General features: G+C 38.8%; 1 protein-coding gene across 1 annotated transcript in view; it reads right to left on the bottom strand.

Moving 5' to 3' along the window:
- The window catches only part of ptprua (protein tyrosine phosphatase receptor type Ua), a 245213-nt gene that overhangs the window by 61001 nt on the left and 160715 nt on the right, over positions 1-23497 (bottom strand). The window contains exons 9-13 of the mRNA XM_063010511.1: positions 16177-16286; positions 13266-13467; positions 8933-9035; positions 7666-7948; positions 2550-2586 (exon numbers count right to left, since the gene is read on the bottom strand). Of these exons, the coding sequence (XP_062866581.1) occupies positions 2550-2586; positions 7666-7948; positions 8933-9035; positions 13266-13467; positions 16177-16286 (735 nt within the window). The remainder of the gene's footprint in view (positions 1-2549; positions 2587-7665; positions 7949-8932; positions 9036-13265; positions 13468-16176; positions 16287-23497) is intronic.

The following is a 23497-nucleotide window of genomic DNA, read 5'->3' as shown; positions in this document are numbered from 1 at the left end:
TCGCGTACCTCTTTGTGTATACTATGTATTCGGACATACTAACCGCTCTCGCGTCCTCATTTCACGTACTATTGAGTATGGAAGTATGCGATTCCGGACGCAGCCCATGTCATTACATTTGGTGATGTGATGACTGTTCATGTACATTCAATTCATTGTCTGTTTTTAACACCTCTATGTCCTATTCAGGGTCGCAGCGGGTCCAAATTTACTGGGTGACAGGTAGGACACACCCTGGACAGGTCGCCAGTCCATCACAAGGCAAACACACTCACTCATACCTAACTGCATGACTGTGGAAGGAAATCGGAGCACCCGCAAGAAAACCCATGCAAACTGGACCTGACCCATTCTACTTGGGAATCGAACCTACTTGCTGTGGGGTGACAGTGCTACCCATCGAGAACATAATAATAATACATAAAATGCAAAATGTGGACTGTCACCCATGATTCAACAGCTTCTAAATAGCGGCAAACTTGCTTTTGATGACTCTTGGATTGCATCTACATCTACATTTACATTTTTTTTATTATTATTATTTTGTTCACGCAACTTCTCCCATTTTTCTTTCGACTTTTAGCGTATCCAATTACCAGATTGGATTACGCTTCCTGTCTACAGATGCTGATCTTCACCCTGTTTAAGGAGTGCCGAGACCGACACATGCCCCCTCCGACACGTGTGCAGTAGCCGACTGCATCTTTTCACCTGCACAAGGGATCAGCTTTGTGTATGGAGAGACACACCCTGATCAACGCATTTTCCCTTGTCTCTGTGCATTCGCCATCAATCAGCCAGCAGAAGTCCTGTTGTCCGGCTCCCACCCTGTATGAACAACAGTTCAAAATGTCAGCTCTGGTGTGCTACCATGTTTTACCGCCTGAGGGCCCCTACGTTTACATTTTACGTCTTTGCCATTTAGAAGATGCTTTTATACAAAGCGACTTACACTACTGTGACAGTATATTGTCTAAGCAATTGAGGATTAAGGCCCTTGCTCAGTGGCAACCTGGTAGTGGTGAGACTTGAACCAGTGACCTTTTGATTACAGTCTAGTATCTTAACCGCTAGGGTACAACTGCCGTACAACTGCATCTGACCTATATGAACATTTTTTGTAAGCATAAAGTAAAAGCTTGGATTTTCTTTCCAACCTACACCAAGAGACCACTGTGTTCTTTTAGTGGGTGCAGTCCAACTGGCACTATTTAAATAGATAAACAAAAGTAATGTATATATAGAATTAGAAGGCCAATGCACAAAGTTTAATTAAATTAAATTAAATTTCCATAACATTTTGGATTGTGTCTGAGGATTTAGACACAAGGTACTGATGCTGGACATGAATACCTGGTTTACAATGTTCCATTTTATCCCAAAGTTGAGTAATACCAGCCAGAGATGGGGACACACAGCGACTTCAGACTCGACTCTTTTTTTTATCTAAACTTACGTACATATTATTTGTTTATTTCTACATTACATTTTCAATATATGTTTTGTGTTTGTATGTTTTTTCGGACTCTAGCCTAAATACTCATGACTTAACTCGGACTCTAGTCTAAATACTCATGACTTAACTCGGACTCTAGTCTAAAGACTCGTGACCTGACTCGGACTCTAGTCTAAATACTTATGACTTAACTCGGACTCTAGTCTAAAGACTTGTGACTTGACTCGGACACTAGTCTAAATACTCATGACTTAACTCGGACTCTAGTCTAAAGACTCGTGACCTGACTCGGACTCTAGTCTAAATACTTATGACTTAACTCGGACTCTAGCCTAAATACTCATGACTTAACTCGGACTCTAGCCTAAATACTCATGACTTAACTCGGACTCTAGTCTAAATACTCATGACTTAACTCGGACTCTAGTCTAAAGACTTGTGACTTGACTCGGACTCTAGTCTAAATACTTATGACTTAACTCGGACTCTAGTCTAAAGACTTGTGACTTGACTCGGACTCTAGCCTAAAGACTTGTGACTTGACTCGGACACTAGTCTAAATACTCATGACTTAACTCGGACTCTAGTCTAAAGACTCGTGACCTGACTCGGACTCTAGTCTAAATACTCATGACTTAACTCGGACTCTAGTCTAAAGACTCGTGACCTGACTCGGACTCTAGTCTAAATACTTATGACTTAACTCGGACTCTAGTCTAAAGACTTGTGACTTGACTCGGACTCTAGCCTAAAGACTCATGACTTAACTCGGACTCTAGTCTAAATACTCATGACTTAACTCGGACTCTAGCCTAAAGACTCGTGACTTGACTCGGACTCTAGCCTAAATACTCATGACGTATTTTGTGACTTGTAAACATCTCTGATACCAGCCAAACCCAATATTTAGAAGCAGTGTCCACATACTTTTGACCACATAAGATATAATAAGTACATGTGCTCAACAGAAAGTGTATTAGTTTCATGACCCAGCATTTGAAAATACCAGCCAAGGTGTTAGATTGAGGGTTGCAGTCCCCCTCAGAAGCCTGGCTTTAGGCAGGTAAATACAGAAGATTAAGGGCTGAATTACCTTTCCGTGCTATCCGGATGCAGTTGATCCGTGTTTCCTGTGGACAGAACCCAGAGATAAAGAGCAGGTTATTAAGGCTATCTCAGGCTAATCTGTCCACAATGATATTTTAAGAAGGTATGCAGACGTTTAACAGTAATCTTTAAACCTGCCTACACTGCACTGAGCAGCTTATTTTTTGCAGTGTGCTGCTTTTAGCACAAAGTGAATGGAATAGCTCTGCAGGGAGTAAAGCATTCAGGTGACTATATAAAAGAGCAGAGATAAACCTGAGGGAGGAAATGGAGCCTCATACATTCTGTTAGAAAAGCTGTAAAATTCACTAAATATTTTGCTTTAGTGAACCAAGTCATTTAAAGTCAGTTCTGCTTACCTGCACATGTTTGGTAATAAAAAAAGACACACTGCGGTCCCATGGTTCCACATAAACCTCTGGTCCATTAAAATCTACCACATAGTATGAATACTAGACTCGAAAATCAAAATCCAGGTAACCTCACCTATACAGGTAGCTTAGAACAAATTAGAATAAGGTTTTTAATAAGACAAGAATTTGCATATTCAATACGTTTCCAGAGGTGATGTCTAACTTAAATCAACACATACAGTGTATCACAAAAGTGAGTACACCCCTCACATTTCTGCAAATATTTCATTATATCTTTTCATGGGACAACACTATAGACATGAAACTTGGATATAACTTAGAGTAGTCAGTGTACAGCTTGTATAGCAGTGTAGATTTACTGTCTTCTGAAAATAACTCAACACACAGCCATTAATGTCTAAATAGCTGCAACATAAGTGAGTACACCCCACAGTGAACATGTCCAAATTGTGCCCAAATGTGTCGTTGTCCCTCCCTGGTGTCATGTGTCAAGGTCCCAGGTGTAAATGGGGAGCAGGGCTGTTAAATTTGGTGTTTTGGGTACAATTCTCTCATACTGGCCACTGGATATTCAACATGGCACCTCATGGCAAAGAACTCTCTGAGGATGTGAGAAATAGAATTGTTGCTCTCCACAAAGATGGCCTAGGCTATAAGAAGATTGCTAACACCCTGAAACTGAGCTACAGCATGGTGGCCAAGGTCATACAGCGGTTTTCCAGGACAGGTTCCACTCGGAACAGGCTTCGCCAGGGTCGACCAAAGAAGTTGAGTCCACGTGTTCGGCGTCATATCCAGAGGTTGGCTTTAAAAAATAGACACATGAGTGCTGCCAGCATTGCTGCAGAGGTTGAAGACGTGGGAGGTCAGCCTGTCAGTGCTCAGACCATACGCCGCACACTGCATCAACTCGGTCTGCATGGTCGTCATCCCAGAAGGAAGCTGACGCACAAGAAAGCCCGCAAACAGTTTGCTGAAGACAAGCAGTCCAAGAACATGGATTACTGGAATGCCCTGTGGTCTGACGAGACCAAGATAAACTTGTTTGGCTCAGATGGTGTCCAGCATGTGTGGCGGCGCCCTGGTGAGAAGTACCAAGACAACTGTATCTTGCCTACAGTCAAGCATGGTGGTGGTAGCATCATGGTCTTGGGCTGCATGAGTGTTGCCGGCACTGGGGAGCTGCAGTTCATTGAGGGAAACATGAATTCCAACATGTACTGTGACATTCTGAAACAGAGCATGATCCCCTCCCTTCGAAAACTGGGCCTCATGGCAGTTTTCCAACAGGATAACGACCCCAAACACAACCTCCAAGATGACAACTGCCTTGCTGAGGAAGCTGAAGGTAAAGGTGATGGACTAAACCCAATTGAGCACCTGTGGCGCATCCTCAAGTGGAAGGTGGAGGAGTTCAAGGTGTCTAACATCCACCAGCTCCGTGATGTCATCATGGAGGAGTGGAAGAGGATTCCAGTAGCAACCTGTGCAGCTCTGGTGAATTCCATGCCCAGGAGGGTTAAGGCAGTGCTGGATAATAATGGTGGTCACACAAAATATTGACACTTTGGGCACAATTTGGACATGTTCACTGTGGGGTGTACTCACTTATGTTGCCAGCCATTTAGACATTAATGGCTGTGTGTTGAGTTATTTTCAGAAGACAGTAAATCTACACTGCTATACAAGTTGTACACTGACTACTCTAAGTTATATCCAAGTTTTATTTCTATAGTGTTGTCCCATGAAAAGATATAATAAAATATTTGCAGAAATGTGAGGGGTGTACTCACTTTTGTGATACACTGTAGCTGTGTTTAAAGAATACATTTTATAGAAAAAAAAAATACAATATACAGGTCCTTCTCAAAAAATTAGCATATTGTGATAAAGTTCATTATTTTCCATAATGTAATGATAAAAATTAAACTTTCATATATTTTAGATTCATTGCACACCAACTGAAATATTTCAGGTCTTTTATTGTTTTAATACTGATGATTTTGGCATACAGCTCATGAAAACCCAAAATTCCTATCTCAAAAAATTAGCATATTTCATCCGACCAATAAAAGAAAAGTGTTTTTAATACAAAAAAAGTCAACCTTCAAATAATTATGTTCAGTTATGCACTCAATACTTGGTCGGGAATCCTTTTGCAGAAATGACTGCTTCAATGCGGCGTGGCATGGAGGCAATCAGCCTGTGGCACTGCTGAGGTGTTATGGAGGCCCAGGATGCTTCGATAGCGGCCTTAAGCTCATCCAGAGTGTTGGGTCTTGTGTCTCTCAACTTTCTCTTCACAATATCCCACAGATTCTCTATGGGGTTCAGGTCAGGAGAGTTGGCAGGCCAATTGAGCACAGTAATACCATGGTCAGTAAACCATTCACCAGTGGTTTTGGCACTGTGAGCAGGTGCCAGGTCGTGCTGAAAAATGAAATCTTCATCTCCATAAAGCTTTTCAGCAGATGGAAGCATGAAGTGCTCCAAAATCTCCTGATAGCTAGCTGCATTGACCCTGCCCTTTATAAAACACCAGCAGCTGACATGGCACCCCAGACCATCACTGACTGTGGGTACTTGACACTGGACTTCAGGCATTTTGGCATTTCCTTCTCCCCAGTCTTCCTCCAGACTCTGGCACCTTGATTTCCGAAAACAGTACTTTGGACCACTGAGCAACAGTCCAGTGCTGCTTCTCTGTAGCCCAGGTCAGGCGCTTCTGCCGCTGTTTCTGGTTCAAAAGTGGCTTGACCTGGGGAATGCGGCACCTGTAGCCCATTTCCTGCACACGCCTGTGCACGGTGGCTCTGGATGTTTCTACTCCAGACTCAGTCCACTGCTCAGGTCCCCCAAGGTCTGGAATCGGCCCTTCTCCACAATCTTCCTCAGGGTCCGGTCACCTCTTCTCGTTGTGCAGCGTTTTCTGCCACACTTTTTCCTTCCCACAGACTTCCCACTGAGGTGCCTTGATACAGCACTCTGGGAACAGCCTATTCGTTCAGAAATTTCTTTCTGTGTCTTACCCTCTTGCTTGAGGGTGTCAATGATGGCCTTCTGGACAGCAGTCAGGTCGGCAGTCTTACCCATGATTGCAGTTTTGAGTAATGAACCAGGCTGGGAGTTTTTAAAAGCCTCAGGAATCTTTTGCAGGTGTTTAGAGTTAATTCGTTGATTCAGATGATTAGGTTAATAGCTCGTTTAGAGAACCTTTTCATGATATGCTAATTTTTTGAGATAGGAATTTTGGGTTTTCATGAGCTGTATGCCAAAATCATCAGTATTAAAACAATAAAAGACCTGAAATATTTCAGTTGGTGTGCAATGAATCTAAAATATATGAAAGTTTAATTTTTATCATTACATTATGGAAAATAATGACTGTATTGTATATATATATATATATACAGTACAGGCCAAAAGTTTGGACACACCTTCTCTTCAATGTTTTTTCTTGATTATTTTTATTTTCTACATTGTAGATTAATACTGAAGACATCCAAACTATGAAGAATTATGTAGTGAACCAAAAAGTGTTAAACAAACCAGAATATGTTTTATATTTTACCAACTCTACCTCTGCACAACCCAACTGATGGTCTCAAACACATTAAAAAAGCAACAAATTCCAAAAATTCACTCTAGACAAGGCACAAACATTCATTGAAAACCTAATAAAGCTGGTTGAGAAAATTTCAAAGAGTGTGCAAATCTGTCATTAAATCAAAAGATGGCTACTTTGAAGAATCTAAAATATAAAACATATTCTGGTTTGTTTAACACTTTTTTGTTTACTACATAATTCCATATGTGTTCCTTCATAGTTTGGATGTCTTTAGTATTAATCTACAATGTAGAAAATTTAAAAAAATTAAGAAAAACCACAGGAATGAGAAGGTGTGTCCAAACTTTTGGCCTGTACTGTATATATATATATATTTTTTAAATATGTAAAAAATGAGCATTTTAATTTGTATTTATTTTTTTTTTTTTTTTTGCATTTTCTCCCCTTTTTCTCCCCCTTTAGCGCATCCAAATAGCCTCCTCTCTGTCTATGCCGATCTCTGCCCTGACCGAGGAGATTGAAGCTAACCCATGCCCCCTCCGACACGTGAGCAGCAAGCCGTATGCATTTTGCCACCCACACATTGACGAGTGTTGCACCACCTAGTGTTGCGTGCGGAGAGACACACCCTAAGAGCACTCCTTCCTCATCTCCATGTAGGCGCCTCTAATCAGCCAGCAGAGGTCGTAACCGCACCATTCTGACAGAGAGAGACCCACTTCCGACCTTTATTCCCGCCCATCTGAACAACAGGCCAATCGTTGTTCATACAGCCACCCAGCCTCGGCCGGTAAGGCAGAGCTGGATTCGATACAACGTACTCGAGATCCAGCTCCAGTTGCAGCGCGTGTTTTTACCGCTGCGCCACCTGAGCAGCATTATTTATTTATTATTTTTATTTATTTCTTTATTATTATTATTTTATTTATTTATTTATTTTTATTTATTTTTTTAGACAAACGAACCAATCATCCCTGTAGAGGCTCCGGGCTGTAGCGTCTATACGCTGTTGCAGAGCTGAGATTCAAACTCAAGAATTTGAATACCAAAAAATCCCAAAAGATTTAAATATAATACTGCTCCATTGCCATGATCCTGATCAAAACTCCTTTAGAAAAAAGAGAAAATAGTTATGAACTTTAAACTCTGTGTACACTTACCCCTCTGAAATTGCTCGATGCCTGCAGGTAGATAAGATACGTTTTGCTGGGGTCTAAAGGACTGTTCCAGTACCCGTTGTAGGTGTGATTGTCCCCTACGGTGAATTCCTCAGGAAGGCTGCTGGGGGAGAGCTTGGCCGTGTAGTAGTGAGGTGGAACGCCTCTGCTTCTGCCCTGCACCTCGCCATGAGCCGAGGCAGCTGGAAAGCAATCGTGATGACCCAGCTCTCTTCTCTTTACCTGCCTGGAGCCATCCTCCTCCACCACCACCACATGGTACATACTGCAGGGAGTGTGAGGAGGCATCGTTTCAATTTTTAACCCGGGACTTGTTACAAAACAAGTATTGAACTAAGGCCAAAGTGTGCAATATTTATATCAGTGCTACATCTAAAACCTGTAAGCATAAGAGAGAGTAGTAGTAGAAAAAGGGGTAGTAATGTTATTAGCAGTAGCGGTAGCAGTATTAGCATTATTGCTTTAATTTCCTTCGGGATCAATAAAGTATCTATCTATCTATTAGTAGTAATCCTAGCAGTTGTAGTGGTAGCAATAGTACAATAAGTAGTAATAGTAGAAATAGGGGTTATTAGCGGTGGTAGTAGTAGTAGTAGTGCTAGAAGTAGTAGCAGTAAGTAGTATAAGATGTAGTAGTAGTAGTAGTAGAAATGGGGTAGTAATGTTATTAGCAGTAGCAGTAGTAGTAGAATTAGTAGTAATGCTAGCACTAGTAGTGGTGTTAGCGGTAGTATAAGAGGTAGTAGAAGCAGCAGTTGTAATAATATTAGTAGTAATAGTATTAACAGTAGTAAAAAAGCTAGTAGCAGCACTAGTAGTGGTGGCAGTAGTAGTAACAGATAGCTGTATACACAGAGTGATATGCCACATAATATAAATATATGTATTATCATTTCCCATTCATTTCAATTTCATCAACCACTTTATTATGATCATGGTTGTGGGTCAGTGTCAGGGTCTGGTTGTACTGGAAAATTGCCCCCACAATCTTCCCCTTCCACTTCAGACAAAGCTAATCACGTCTGTGTATACGCCCAATAACACTGCTGATATTCAAACCCAGATCTTAGCAATGATGGGCTAGAGTAATAGACCACTGCTTTACCCAAGCACCATTATTATTATTATAAGGCTGCAAAGACATGCATGTCCCTAAATAGTGGAGTGTGAAGTTTGACTCTTTTATAGCTGTCACAGAGGTTTTGATTACATGAACTTGTGGCTTTGATGTGTGATGATTGGTTCTCACCTGACTGGAGCTCCTCTGCTGAGAGCAGGACGCAGTAATACTGTAATGGTGCTCTCAGACTCACTCAGAGGAGAAGGGATGTCATCATAGTCAAACGCAGGAGCTACAGAATAGAGAGGAGAGAAAATTTATCGTTACATACACTGATCAGCCATAACATTAAACCACCTTCTTGCTTCTATGCTCACTGTCCATTTTATCAGCGCCACTTACCATATAGGAGCACTTTGTGGTTCTACAATTACTGACTGTAGTCCATAGGTTTCTCTACATACTGTTTTAGCCTGCTTTCACCCTGTTCTTCAATGGTCAGGACCACCACAGAGCAGGTTTTATTATTATTATTATTATTCTCAGCACTGCAGTGACACTGACATGGTGGTGGTGTGTTAGTATGTGTTGTGCTGGTATGAGTGGATCACACACAGCAGCGCTGCTGGAGTTTTTAAATACCGTGTCCACTCATTGTCTACTCTATTAGACACTCCTACCTAGTTGGTCCACCTTGTAGATGTAAAGTCAGAGACGATCGCCCATCTATTGCTGCTGTTTGAGTTGGTCATCTTCTAGACCTTTATCAGTGGTCACAGGACGCTGCCCACGGGGCGCTGTTGGCAGGATATTTTTGGTTGGTGGACTATTCTCAGTCCAGCAGTGACAGTGAGGTGTTTAAAAACTCCATCAACATTGCTGTGTCTTATCCACTCATACAGCACAACACACACTAACACACCACCACCATGTCAGTGTCACTGCAGTGCTGAGAATGATCCACCATCTAAATAATACCTGCTCTGTAGTGGTCCTGGGGGGGTCCTGACCATTGAAGAACAGCATAAAAGGGGGCTAACAAAGCATGCAGAGAAACAGATGGACTACAGTCAGTACTTGTAGAACTACAAAGTGCTTCTATATAGTAAGTGGAGCTGATAACATGGACAGTGAGTGTAGAAACAAGGAGGTGGTTTTAATGTTATGCCTGATCAGTGTATGAAATTATTATTATTAGAATTTAATTCTCCAAACTGTCATGTCCTCTAGAAGTGTACAACTCTTACACAGTGTATGTAAAGTATCTGTATCTTTGAAGTGACACAGAGTTTTAAGTTTTTTAGGTTTTAAGTCAAGGCTGTTTTAAAATCTGGGCAGAATTAGGCAGAAGGATTAAGCAACACACATATTAGGGATTAAATCAAGTCTGGGACATTTACATGAGAAGTCAAAAATGTCTGGCAAAAACGCTGAATGGGAAATAATGCGGGACGTCTGAGAGCCCGTCTCAACAGGACGTACAGTTAAAGCTGTCACTCGATTGGCTAAGCTGCTGTTCATGTCTCAGAGGAAACATATGTTAGCCCTCACCATCTTTAACTGATAGCTGAAATTTAATACGGACAGTGGTATCCTAGTGGGTAGAGCTTTGGGCTATCAAATAAAAGGTTGAGAGTTTGAATCCCAGCTCTGCCATGCAGCCAATGTTGGGCCCTTGAGCAAGGTCCTTAACCCTCTCTGCTCCATGGGCGCAGTCAATATCTGACCCTGTGCTCTGACCCCAGCTTCCAAACAAGCTGGAGTCTGACAAATAGAGACATTCTACAATTCTATATGTACATATTATAATACAAATAAATGCACTATATGGCCCAAAGTATGTGGACACCCCTTCTAACTATTTAGTTTAAGTGTTTTAGCCATACCAAATGCAAACAAGTATAAGAAACAAGAGTTAAGGGTTTGTTGTGGAAGAACTCCAGTGACCTACAGATAGCCAGGGCATTTGTAGGGCAGTTGTACACAAAAGGTCAGTGGTTCAAGCTCACCACTGCCAGGTTGACACTGTTGGGCTCTAAAAAAAGGCCCTTAAGGTTCAAATGCTTAGACAATATATACTGGCAGAGTACTGTAAGCCACTTAAGGGTTTGTTGTGGAAGAGCTCCAGTGGCCTACAGATAGCCAGGGTGTGTGTAGGGCGGTTGTAGCCTAGTGGTGAAATACTGGACTAGTAAACAAAAGGTTGCTGGTTCAGGTTGCCACTGTTGGGCTTCTAAACAAGGCCCTTAAGCTTCAATTGCTTAGACAATATACAGTATACTGTCACAGTACTGTAAGTCGCTTCAGATAAAGGCGTCTACAAAATGCCAAAAATGTAAATAGCTTTAAGTTCAACCCATCAAACTCTTATTCAACATCAGCATCAGCATCTTACTGTACAAATGTGTCTTCTGCCAGTGGCCCTATGTATTCTGGTGTGGTTTTATGAACTGTTACATAACTGGTAGCTGTATGATTGATAGCTGTACTTAATTGTTACGATTTATTACGAGAATAATAAAGACAACCTAACAGATGTACGATAAAAAGCTAACGTCCCCTTCTCATAAGTTATCACTAGGATCACTATGTAATCATGATTTTCTCTACCATATCAATAATTAAATGCATTTTTTGATGTAGATATATAAATCCTTGAGTGTTCCACAACAAATCCCGGCACAATGCTGAGCACTCTATTTCCTGGCACCGTGCATAGCGTATACTGTAAGGTAATAAAGCAGTGCAGATTCTACATTCCCTTCCAAAAAAATATACTAGCTGTAGAAGCAATAAAGGTGAATTCCAGGCATCACCGGGATCAATCAAATCCACATAGAGAATCATTTCTTTTTATAAATTCCATGTGGTAAGACAGAGGCCCGGAACTTTGAAACTAGGTAGTTGCTCATGATTAATTCTCTTGGAATCATAAACACAATGTGTACATTTCTCAAAAGCTCAAATCTTTTGTAGTTCATACCAGTGAATTTCTCATTTCAGTTCCTCTCATCTACAAACTCCTGTTCCGGAAGAGCCGAGACTTGGGTAGTAGAAAATGCAATATAAACAAGTATCTGTCATTTGTTAAATCTCTTAAACCTTTATTCAGCTGACAACAGTACAAAGAAAATAATTCCAATGAGAATCTGATGCCTGCAACTTACTTAAACAAGTTAGGACAAGTGCAAAATTAAAGTTAGAATATAAAGTTGCGGTATTTTGATAATAGGCAGGTAAATTGGTACATGGTGAGGGTATCATGATTGGGTATAAAAGGAAGAGATTTTCTTTGAAAGCAAATATGGGCTGTAGCTCACCATTTTATGCCAAACTTTATGAAGAAATTGGCAATTCATAAAAAAAAAAAAAAAACAGACGTTACCTTAAGAATACATAGCAAATTCATTGTCACTTAACACAGTCCACCGCTGCATCTACAAATGTAACTTAAAACACTATTATGCAAAGAGCCAACCAAATATCCATTCTATACAGAAATGCAGCAGAGTTCTCTGGGCCTGGGCTCATCTCAGATGGACCAAAGGAAAGTAGAGGGGTACTGGGGTCAGATCAGTCCAGGGTTTAGTTTGTTTTCCAGAAACAATGGGCGTCAAGACTGTTATCAGATGGTGTGAAAGCCAACATCTGTCTTGGTACCACTGACACAGAGGTGTATACTGGGATTATTATTGGGAGACATATGCTCCCAATAGTCAAGATGATGTTTATGGTCCATGTGTAGGCATGTATAAAGTGGAGACTTTAATCTGTTACTGTAACACTTTAGAACTATAATGTACAAATAATTGCAGTATTCTACAATGATCTGTACACATATTTGTCTAGAATTTAAACTCTTGCTTCACCACCAAATATTTGTACTGTTGGTCGATATCAGACGCCACAGTGTAACAGGGTGGTGATGGAACCATGCATCTGCAATGTTACAAGAGGTAGAACCCTATTAAAGTCTATGTGAAGGCAGACCAATACTGCGGCTAAAAAGTCTCAAAATTAAAGTGGGAAAATAATAATAAAAGTAATATAATAGTGATATAACTAGCGAAAATAAAAAGCCACAGCTGGAAGCAGTACATAAGTATACAAAAGCCAGACAATTGCTGCATAGGAAAGTAATTACTAAACTCCCAGTAATTACCAGAAAACATAAACAAGAAGCGAACAGGAAATGAATGAAGAATAAGAGCCGAGTTGCCACTTTGCCAGCTACTCAATCCACCTGCCACTAACAATCCAAGCTCTCAACAGAAAATCATAACAGGGAAACTCTTGTGTTTTGAGTTTCCCAGTGTAATTAACACACTTTTGTCTCATTTCCTTTGTTATTTGTAGATATGTGAAAATGTGGAAGTTATGTTGTCTATTTTTAATTGTGCCTATGTGTGCTATTTGGTATATTTTGTTAATGCTATACTAATGCCGCAGTATACAGTTGTAACAGGTTGTTTTTCTTTTTTTATCACACATGTTAATCAGATTTCCCAGCATGCACCCTTACCTGAAATGTTTGTGGTGATCTCAGTTAAGGTGGTCTGACCGAAGCCCCTGGCCGTACGGGCACGCACGGATACTAGATAAGTGGTGCCAGGTTGAAGGCCTGAAAACATGTGGTATGTTTCATTTTTCAGCTTGGAGACAGTGCGGCGGGGCCCAGGCACGTTCACACTGGGATCGAATGACTCGATGCTTTGGTAGCTGATCTGAAGTATGAAAAAAAAGAACATTTAAAGCATTAAATGTGGTTGCATATCAATGTTTAATATAACTTTATTTATTTATTTATTTATTTATTTATTTATTTATTTATTTGTTTGTTTGTTTGTTTGTTTGTTTGTTTATTTATTTATTTATTTTCAGAGCTACATTATATGGCCCATATGCACACCTTTTAATGCATGAGTTATAGTGTTTCAGCCATACCCAATGCTAACAGAAAAATAATTAAATAAATAAATAAATTACAGATATAAATCATTATAGGCTTCTACTGTACTCTAAATGTATTATTATTATTATTATTATTATTATTTTATTATTATTATTATTATTATTTATATTATACACTAGAAAATACATTTTATTTTATTTTTATTATTATTATTGTTATTTTTTATTATTTATATTATACACTAAAAATACATTTTATTATTATTATTATTACTATTATTCATTATCATTATTATTATTATTTTTATTATTTATTAATATTATTATTTATAGTATCCACTAGAAAATACATTTTATTATTATTGTAATTATTATTATTATTATTAATTTTATTATTATTATTGTAATTATTAATTATTATTATTATTATTTTTAATTATTATTTGTTATAATTGTATATCATTATTATTATTACTATTATTATCATTGTTATTATTATTATTTACACAAAAAATACATTTTATTATTATTATTATTATTATATTTATATTTATATTACACACTAGAAAATACATTTTATTATTATTTTTGCTATTATTATCATTGTTATTATTATTATTTATATTATACACTAGAAAATAAATTTTACTATTATTATTGTTGTTGTTGTTATTATTATTATTGTTATTATTATTATACACCAGAAAACACATTTTACTTTATTATTATTATTATTATTATTATTATTATTATTATTATTATTAGTTTCAACTCACTAACTCCACCATAATTTATAATGCCCCTAACCTTTGCACTACATGTCCTAAACTACATGTCTTTACATCAAGAAAAGCTAAAAACACACCAAGGACAGACACAACGTGTACACAGCTAGATGATAAAATATTCAGTTCATAAACATTGACACTGGTTTTGCATGACAGTTTGTTAGGAAAATAAATAATTATGTGTGTCCCTTGCTCTAATTGCAGCTCAGGAAATCAGCTACTGTCTAATTAGCATAGCAGAGGAGAAAGGACCTCTATTTTTTTTCTGTTCTGTAATTAGACTGATGACTTTGGAGGATGAAAGAATGCATCTTATTTTGAAAAGAAAATGAACATATGGAGGAAGATAAAGTTTACAATGATAAACATAACCATTATATTTATTAGCTGGTTTGAACTTCAATTGAAAGGTCTACTATATGACCAAATATATGTGGACACCCCTCTTAAATATATAAAGTCAGGCACACCCATTGCTAACAAAATTATTATATATGAAAGCTTTTGCTACCCAAGAATGTTGTCCTGTCCACAAAGCGAATCCCATCGGCACAAATTCCCACAGATGCACAAGGTTGTAAAAAAGATTTCGACTACACATTACTGCCCATTAATTCCATGGCTCTGAATTAGGATGTCCATCAAGCTCATGGAGCGTTCATTCATTCATTCTCTGCTATCCCAGCTTTTCAATGGGTGCAAGGAAAGGGGTGCCAGTCCATCGCAGGGCATGACACATATACACACACACACACACACACACACATACACACACCCATTCACCCATAGGGCAATTCCGTGTCTCCAATTAACCATTCTGTTTGGTCAAATAAAAGCACCATTATATGTGGTGTATACTTTAAAAGCAAAAGGGAAACTAGGTGAGACTTTTTTTTAAAAAAGCTAAAAAGTGACCCATGTCCTACACATCCTACACACTGTCCATTTTATCAGCTTCACTTACCATATAGAAGAACTTTGAAGTTCTACAATTACTGACTGTAGCTCATCGGTTTCTCTACACACCTTTTTAGCTTGCTTTCACCCTGTTCTTCAATGGTCAGGACCACCACAGAGCAGGTATTATTTAGGTGGTGGATCATTCTCAGCACTGCAGTGACACTGACATGGTGGTGGTGTGTTAGTGTGTGTTGTGCTGGTATGAGTGGATCAGACACAGCAGCACAGATGGAGTTTTTAAACACCTCACTGTCACTGCTGGACTGAGAATAGTCCACCAACCAAAAATAACCAGCCAACAGCACCCCGTGGGCAGCGTCCTGTGACCACTGATGAAGGTCAAAAAGATGACCAACTCAAACAGCAGCAATAGATGAGCGACCGTCTCTGACTTTACATCTACAAGGTGGACCAACTAGGTAGGAGTGTCTAATAGAGTGGACAGTGTGTGGACACGATATTTAAAAACTCCAGCAGCGCTGCTGTGTGTCTGATCCACTCATACCAGCACAACACACACTAACACACCACCACCATGTCATTGTCACTGCAGTGCTGAGAATTATCCACCATCTAAATAATACCTGCTCTGTGGGGGTCCTGTCCATTGAAGAACAGGGAAAAAGCAGGCTTAAAAGTATGGTAATACTTTTTCTATATGGTAAGTGGTGCTGATAACATGGACAGTGAGTGTAGAAACAAGGAGGTGGTTTTAATGTTATAGCTGATCGGTGTATATGTATATATGTAATGTAAGCATTTTTCTTCTATTACCTCATACTGTGTGATCAGACCATTGGGTTCCACAGGTTCCTCCCATTTAAGAAAGATCATATCATCAAGTGGGGTTAAGGTTAAAGACTCCGGTGCAATGCCTCCTGGGACTGCAAAAGAAAAGAGAAAATGAGCCCAGAGATAACAGAGTTAGAAAAGACAGCACTGGAGATCAACAGTGGTAAAATGCAGAATGCAGATTGAAAGGTTAGATGGAAAGATGGAAAGGAATTTAAAGGGGCTTTGATGGGTTTTGCAGCCCCGCTGGCTACCGGATCCGATCACAAGAGCTGATAGCATGACAGTCTGCTTGCCTGCTTTAGGGGGATGAGTGGAGGATAATGGACCAGGGAGATACCGAAACAAAAATAGGAAAAGAAAAGACACGGGGTAGTGCATCCGTCTTTCATCTAGGAAAAAAAGACGCAGCGGTGATATGAATGCCAACGATGCCTATACACTCTTTATAAAGCTCTGTGTGATGAAGCGAATAGGAAACGCACCCATGGGAGAGTTACTATATAAAATAAGCACTTTAGTGTCTGGATCGTATATTTTTAAATACACTTTATGGATAAAAGTATGTGGACACCTGACCATAGGCTTGTAGAATTGATTTGACCTGATATGCCAGGAGAAATTTGTGCTAATTTAGTTGGGCCTATTCCTTTTTGAGATTTATATTTTTGGCATTTAGTAGATACCTTCCAATCTATCCAACCTATCCAAAGCGACAATATACAGTTAGCGCTTTTCCACCAAAAGAACCATGGTTCTTGAACCGGTTCTGTTCAGGTTTCTTCTAACCTTGGTGTTTTGTAGAGAAGACCAGTAGGTCAGTAATTGTCTGCTAGCTGGCGCACGTCTCTGTTCACATGAGTGATGGGCTTTGTTTTGCCAGAAAGCTCTCTCTGTTCTCGCCTTTTTCTCTGTGTTCTAGCTCTTAGTAATGGCTTCGAAAGACAAGGGAAGTGGTAAGCAAATGAAAAAAGAAAAAGAAAAACAAAAGGAGTATGTCCGATGGAAAACACGTATCTCCAAAAACCCAACTTTTCAGGAAAAATAAACAACTTCTTCCCCTGACAGTAATGGTGTGAACAAACCACAGCTGGCGACATTTAGATACAATTCAGCACAAAAATAAAAGTATATCTTTATCAGGTCGTCAGTCCGTCAGTTTCATATGTAAAATGGACTTACGTGTACAAATGTAAATCGTGTTTACAACCACGCAATTGAATAACCTGAAAAAACTGTATAGATCAAATGTTAAGCATTTCTCAAACTGTACCGAGAGGAAGGAAAAGGAGATACGCGGTTTTGATGGACTGGTCTTGCAGCCAATGGAGATACTTGTTAAAGAAATTTTTGTGTGATTTTTCATCTTTTCATTGGTCATTTTCATATTCGCTGCTATGGACAGACAGAGATTTATACCCGCAATCAACACATCTAAAAAAGTCAAAACCGATAAGTGGAGATACGGGTTTTTTTTACATATCTATTTACATATCTATTAATGATGTTCATTGTACTGTTTATCATATGTGCAAGTTTAGCACTTTTGAGGACCTTAGTCCTGTGTTTTCGTATGTTTTTGCACCCCCTGGAAAAAAAAAAAACCTAGCTGTTTTGGACAGTCGGATTTTACGTACCAGTGCTCCCTCCTTTTAGTCCGTTAAATCGAGGCTCCTCTGTTATAATATTTGCTTGTACATATAGCTGAGAGCGCTCTCACAATTATGTCCATCTTATCTTGGCAGTGCTCAAACATGCCTCTTTAATATGCCTTGCTGTGCCAGAATCACTTATGAGAACGCTGCACTAGCCCACCACCACAGGGTTTAAACCCTCAGCGGTGCTATCAGCCAGGTAGGTGTCCTCATCAAACATGGGTAGTGAAGTTTTATTGTAATGTGGTTAAGCAGGCCAGTATTAGGGCAAAGAAATAGCAGGATTATGAGTTTATTTTCCAAGCAAGCATATTCAGTGTTTCAGTGCATAATGGCCAGGGTCAAATAATAACTTCTGATGATTCATTTCATCTAAGAAACACTCAGGTGACCTTTAGATGGAGTGCATAACAATTTGTTCAACAGTGAGAGACCTTTTCTTTATGCTGTAGCAGGTAGGATGGGGTTCTGGCGTAGGTTTTAAAGAAGAAAAACAACATTAAAGGACAAATGAGGTGCTAATTTGTGAGTGCTTTATCCGCAAGTGTTCATGACTGTGTGTTTAACCTGTGTTTATTTTCCCCATGTGATTCCCCTTTTGCCTGTGTGTTCGGGTGTGTAAGCGCTTGTCTGAGGGACCAGACAGAGGCTGTAAAGTCGAGTTAAAACGCTGACAAAAGCGTCGTCTCTAACCAGTGCTAAAACTCATCCACATGGGACAGACTGTTGTAGCCTCGATTGTTTGGTATTCTGAATGCACCCCAGGGTTTCACTGAGTCTTCCCTGTTTAAATTGTTATAGGGCTTAAGACATCAAGAGCTAAAAGATGTGGGAAAGAAAGAGCTGAGAACAATAGTTCCGCCACTTATAAGGTGGAATATATCTTGGACTTGAAAGCAAAACAACATGGAGTGGGTTAGTTATCTAGGGAGAACTTGCTCCAGGCAGTTGTACAAGTGGTGCTCCCAACTCAATTTGCACTAGTAAATGAAGTCCTTGTATTGGTTTCTGCGTCCACTTTGAAACTGATCACCAAATGAAAAGAACCTTTAGAGGTCACATGACGAGGGGATGTTTACTATGAGGTGGAGGATTTAAACAAATAGCAAAATTGCTGCTGGCAAGATGATATTGTAGCATCTAACCTTCATTTTGTTTATATTTACAAAATACAATGTTATAATGTATAAAAGTCCTTAAAAACATTTTTTTTTTCTAAATATTAATATTTATTATTATTTTTTTTATTTTATACATATTTATATATATATATAATATATATATATATATATATATATATATATACATATATATATATATATATTAGGGCTGTCAAACGATTAAAATTTTTAATCGCGATTAATCTCAGAATTTCATATAGTTAATCGCGATTAATCGCATTAAAAAAAATCTGTGTAAATGTTATAGAAAACAAGGATTTTTAAGTGAAATGTTACAATTAAAATGGTGAACACATTTTATGCTAAATGTACTGATGTTAAAAACTGCTGGGACAAGAGAAAACTGTAAGGGAGTTTATTCACTCACATATTAGGCAGTAAATGTCAGATTGTAGTTTAGAATTTCTCCATCAGCAAACATTGTAGATCAGCGGTGCTTTAGGTGGGATAAGGCGTAGTTATTGTAACAGACTCTTCTGTGGTTGTATTGTGACAATGGTTTGATGGCCGTTTCTACACGAAGTGAGTGTGTTTTGACCCTTTGGGGCTTCCATAGTGCATGGACTAACGTGCTTGACTCAGCTTTCCGGTATTTGGTACCTTAACAGAATAAGTTAATAAAAGTGTTCTGCTCCCGACAACTTGTGAATATAGCGTGTATTTATTTCTTTATAAGTGCATCACTACAACGCTCGGTTACATTATGTTAACAAACCGCAAATGAAAAACGGTGGCAAGTCCGACATTAAAACGTTTGTTCTACCAGTCAAGTATCAACATGAACTAGAATTTGCGTTAACGGCACTATTATTTTTAATCGCGTTAAATTGAAATCGCGTTAATGCGTTATTATCGCGTTAACTTCGACAGCCCTAATATATATATATATATATATATGTGTATATACAGTGTATCACAAAAGTGAGTACACCCCTCACATTTCTGCAAATATTTCATTATATCTTTTCATGGGACAACACTATAGACATGAAACTTGGATATAACTTAGAGTAGTCAGTGTACAACTTGTATAGCAGTGTAGATTTACTGTCTTCTGAAAATAACTCAACACACAGCCATTAATGTCTAAATGGCTGGCAACATAAGTGAGTACACCCCACAGTGAACATGTCCAAATTGTGCCCAAAGTGTCAATATTTTGTGTGACCACCATTATTATCCAGCACTGCCTTAACCCTCCTGGGCATGGAATTCACCAGAGCTGCACAGGTTGCTACTGGAATCCTATTCCACTCCTCCATGATGACATCACGGAGCTGGTGGATGTTAGACACCTTGAACTCCTCCACCTTCCACTTGAGGATGCGCCACAGGTGCTCAATTGGGTTTAGTCCATCACCTTTACCTTCAGCTTCCTCAGCAAGGCAGTTGTCATCTTGGAGGTTGTGTTTGGGGTCGTTATCCTGTTGGAAAACTGCCATGAGGCCCAGTTTTCGAAGGGAGGGGATCATGCTCTGTTTCAGAATGTCACAGTACATGTTGGAATTCATGTTTCCCTCAATGAACTGCAGCTCCCCAGTGCCAGCAACACTCATGCAGCCCAAGACCATGATGCTACCACCACCATGCTTGACTGTAGGCAAGATACAGTTGTCTTGGTACTTCTCACCAGGGCGCCGCCACACATGCTGGACACCATCTGAGCCAAACAAGTTTATCTTGGTCTCGTCAGACCACAGGGCATTCCAGTAATCCATGTTCTTGGACTGCTTGTCTTCAGCAAACTGTTTGCGGGCTTTCTTGTGCGTCAGCTTCCTTCTGGGATGACGACCATGTAGACCGAGTTGATGCAGTGTGCGGCGTATGGTCTGAGCACTGACAGGCTGACCTCCCATGTCTTCAACCTCTGCAGCAATGCTGGCAGCACTCATGTGTCTATTTTTTAAAGCCAACCTCGGGATATGACGCCGAACACGTGGACTCAACTCCTTTGGTCGACCCTGGCGAAGCCTGTTCCGAGTGGAACCTGTCCTGGAAAACCGCTGTATGACCTTGGCCACCATGCTGTAGCTCAGTTTCAGGGTGTTAGCAATCTTCTTATAGCCCAGGCCATCTTTGTGGAGAGCAACAATTCTATTTCTCACATCCTCAGAGAGTTCTTTGCCATGAGGTGCCATGTTGAATATCCAGTGGCCAGTATGAGAGAATTGTACCCAAAACACCAAATTTAACAGCCCTGCTCCCCATTTACACCTGGGACCTTGACACATGACACCAGGGAGGGACAATGACACATTTGGGCACAATTTGGACATGTTCACTGTGGGGTGTACTCACTTATGTTGCCAGCTATTTAGACATTAATGGCTGTGTGTTGAGTTATTTTCAGAAGACAGTAAATCTACACTGCTATACAAGCTGTACACTGACTACTCTAAGTTATATCCAAGTTTCATGTCTATAGTGTTGTCCCATGAAAAGATATAATGAAATATTTGCAGAAATGTGAGGGGTGTACTCACTTTTGTGATACACTGTATATATATTAGCACTGTTGCCTCACAGCAAGAAGGTCCTGGGTTCGATCCCCAGGCAGGGTGGTCCGGGTCCTTTCTGTGTGAAGTTTGCATGTTGTACCCGTGTCTGTGTGGGTTTCCTCCGGGTGCTCCGGTTTCCTCCCACAGGCCATAAACATGCAGCCAGGCTAATTGGAGACACTGAATTGTCCTATAGGTACCTAGCTGCTAGGATGCATAAACCAGTGCATTGTAGTGCCGGTCCCAAAACCGGGTAAATAGGGAGGGTTGTGTCAATATATGCAAACATTATTTATATTTTTATTTTTTTGTTGTTTCTCAAAAATAATTTTTGAAGTGAAAAATGAAAAAAAAAATTCTTAAAAAAAAATAATAATAATAATTTTAAATAAATATTTATAAATAAATATTAGATTTATAATATTATATTATAATATTATAATAATATAATTATTATATAAATAGATAATAATTATTTATTTAATTATTATATAGATATATAATAATTATTTATTTAATTATTTTATTTATTTTTGGCATTTTACAAAATGTTCCACTTTTTGTCATTACAACGTTCTGAATTAGGAACTATTATTTGTATTCATACCCAGTACACCTTTTGCACTAATGGGAATCACTCAAAGAAAAGCCCAGACAGACATGGAGGAAAAAATGCAAAACTCCAGGCAGACAGTGATAGTAGGCAAGAATCAAACCCAGGTCTTCAGGACCCCCTTACCATGTGGTACCCACTCTATCAGCTGAGGCACCATACTGCCCTGATGATAAAAAACCTGATTAACCTGGAACATTTTGTTTAATTGCCAGAAGCGTCTACTACATTCACAGATATTTTATTCCCATCAAACCCAGAACCAGTACCAAAGTGTTTCTGTAAAATGAGAGCGAACCGTCAATGACAAACGGTCCATACAAAAAAAGCCCTTTAAAAGCACGTCAAAGTACATTGAGAGGAAACTTTGAATTGAGGAATTAAAGCACTGTTTGTCTGTATAAAAACGCCTGCGAACCAGCTGCACCAACATCCACACACACACACACGCTAAACCACCCGTTTCTCCCCAAAGACATTTCAACACCTGTGGAAGAATTAAAAAAGGAAAAAAAAATTTACGTTTGCAGATGGTAATGATTTCGTGAGTCTAATCACAATTGCTAATGTCGCTTGGGATGCCTCACATCACGGTGTGCCAACTTTCATACTACCATGCATAAGTAAAATGTGGAATGTTTGAATGCTGGATCTTTTGGCCACATTTATTGTCTGTAATAAGTGGGGCAAAATAAACTACAGGTTTCTAACCCTTGAGAAAGCAAATAGTAATACTATCATTGAGAAAAAAATGCTCCCATTTTCCCCAAACAATTCATAGCATGAAAGCGTATCTAAAAGTGCCACTCTGCTACTGCGGGTGTATAGCTTTGATCATTTATTTTTTGTTTCAGAAACCAATATTGAAAAACGGCAAAATGGGACGTTATTTGTTTTTCGTTTCAAAATCAGAAAATCAAACAACAAACAAACAGAAATTGAATGACATACATTTTATTTTGATCATTTGTGGGTTTTTTTGTTTTGTTTTGTTTTGTTTTTTTTATTTAAATTTTTTTGAAAAGGAAAAAAAAAAAATTTCAAAATTTATTTTTGAGAAACAAGAAAAAAGAAAAAAACAAATCGAGTTTTTTTTATTATTTATTTTATTTTAAAGACCATTATTGAAAAACATGATATATATTTTTTTATTTTAAAAACATTTATTGAAAAACATGAAAACAAACCATTTTTCTTTTTAATTTCAAAAACCATTATTGAAAAACAACATTATTTTATTTATTTATTTATTTACTTATTTCAAACACTATTATTGAAAAATTAGAAAACAATTTTATTTTTGTATTTTATTTATGTATTTTATTTCATTAAAAAACATTATTGACAAACATTAAA

The sequence above is a fragment of the Trichomycterus rosablanca genome, chromosome 2 (assembly GCF_030014385.1).
Source record: "Trichomycterus rosablanca isolate fTriRos1 chromosome 2, fTriRos1.hap1, whole genome shotgun sequence".
NCBI classification, from domain to species: domain Eukaryota; kingdom Metazoa; phylum Chordata; class Actinopteri; order Siluriformes; family Trichomycteridae; genus Trichomycterus; species Trichomycterus rosablanca.
This window is presented reverse-complemented; position numbering and strand designations above follow the sequence as displayed.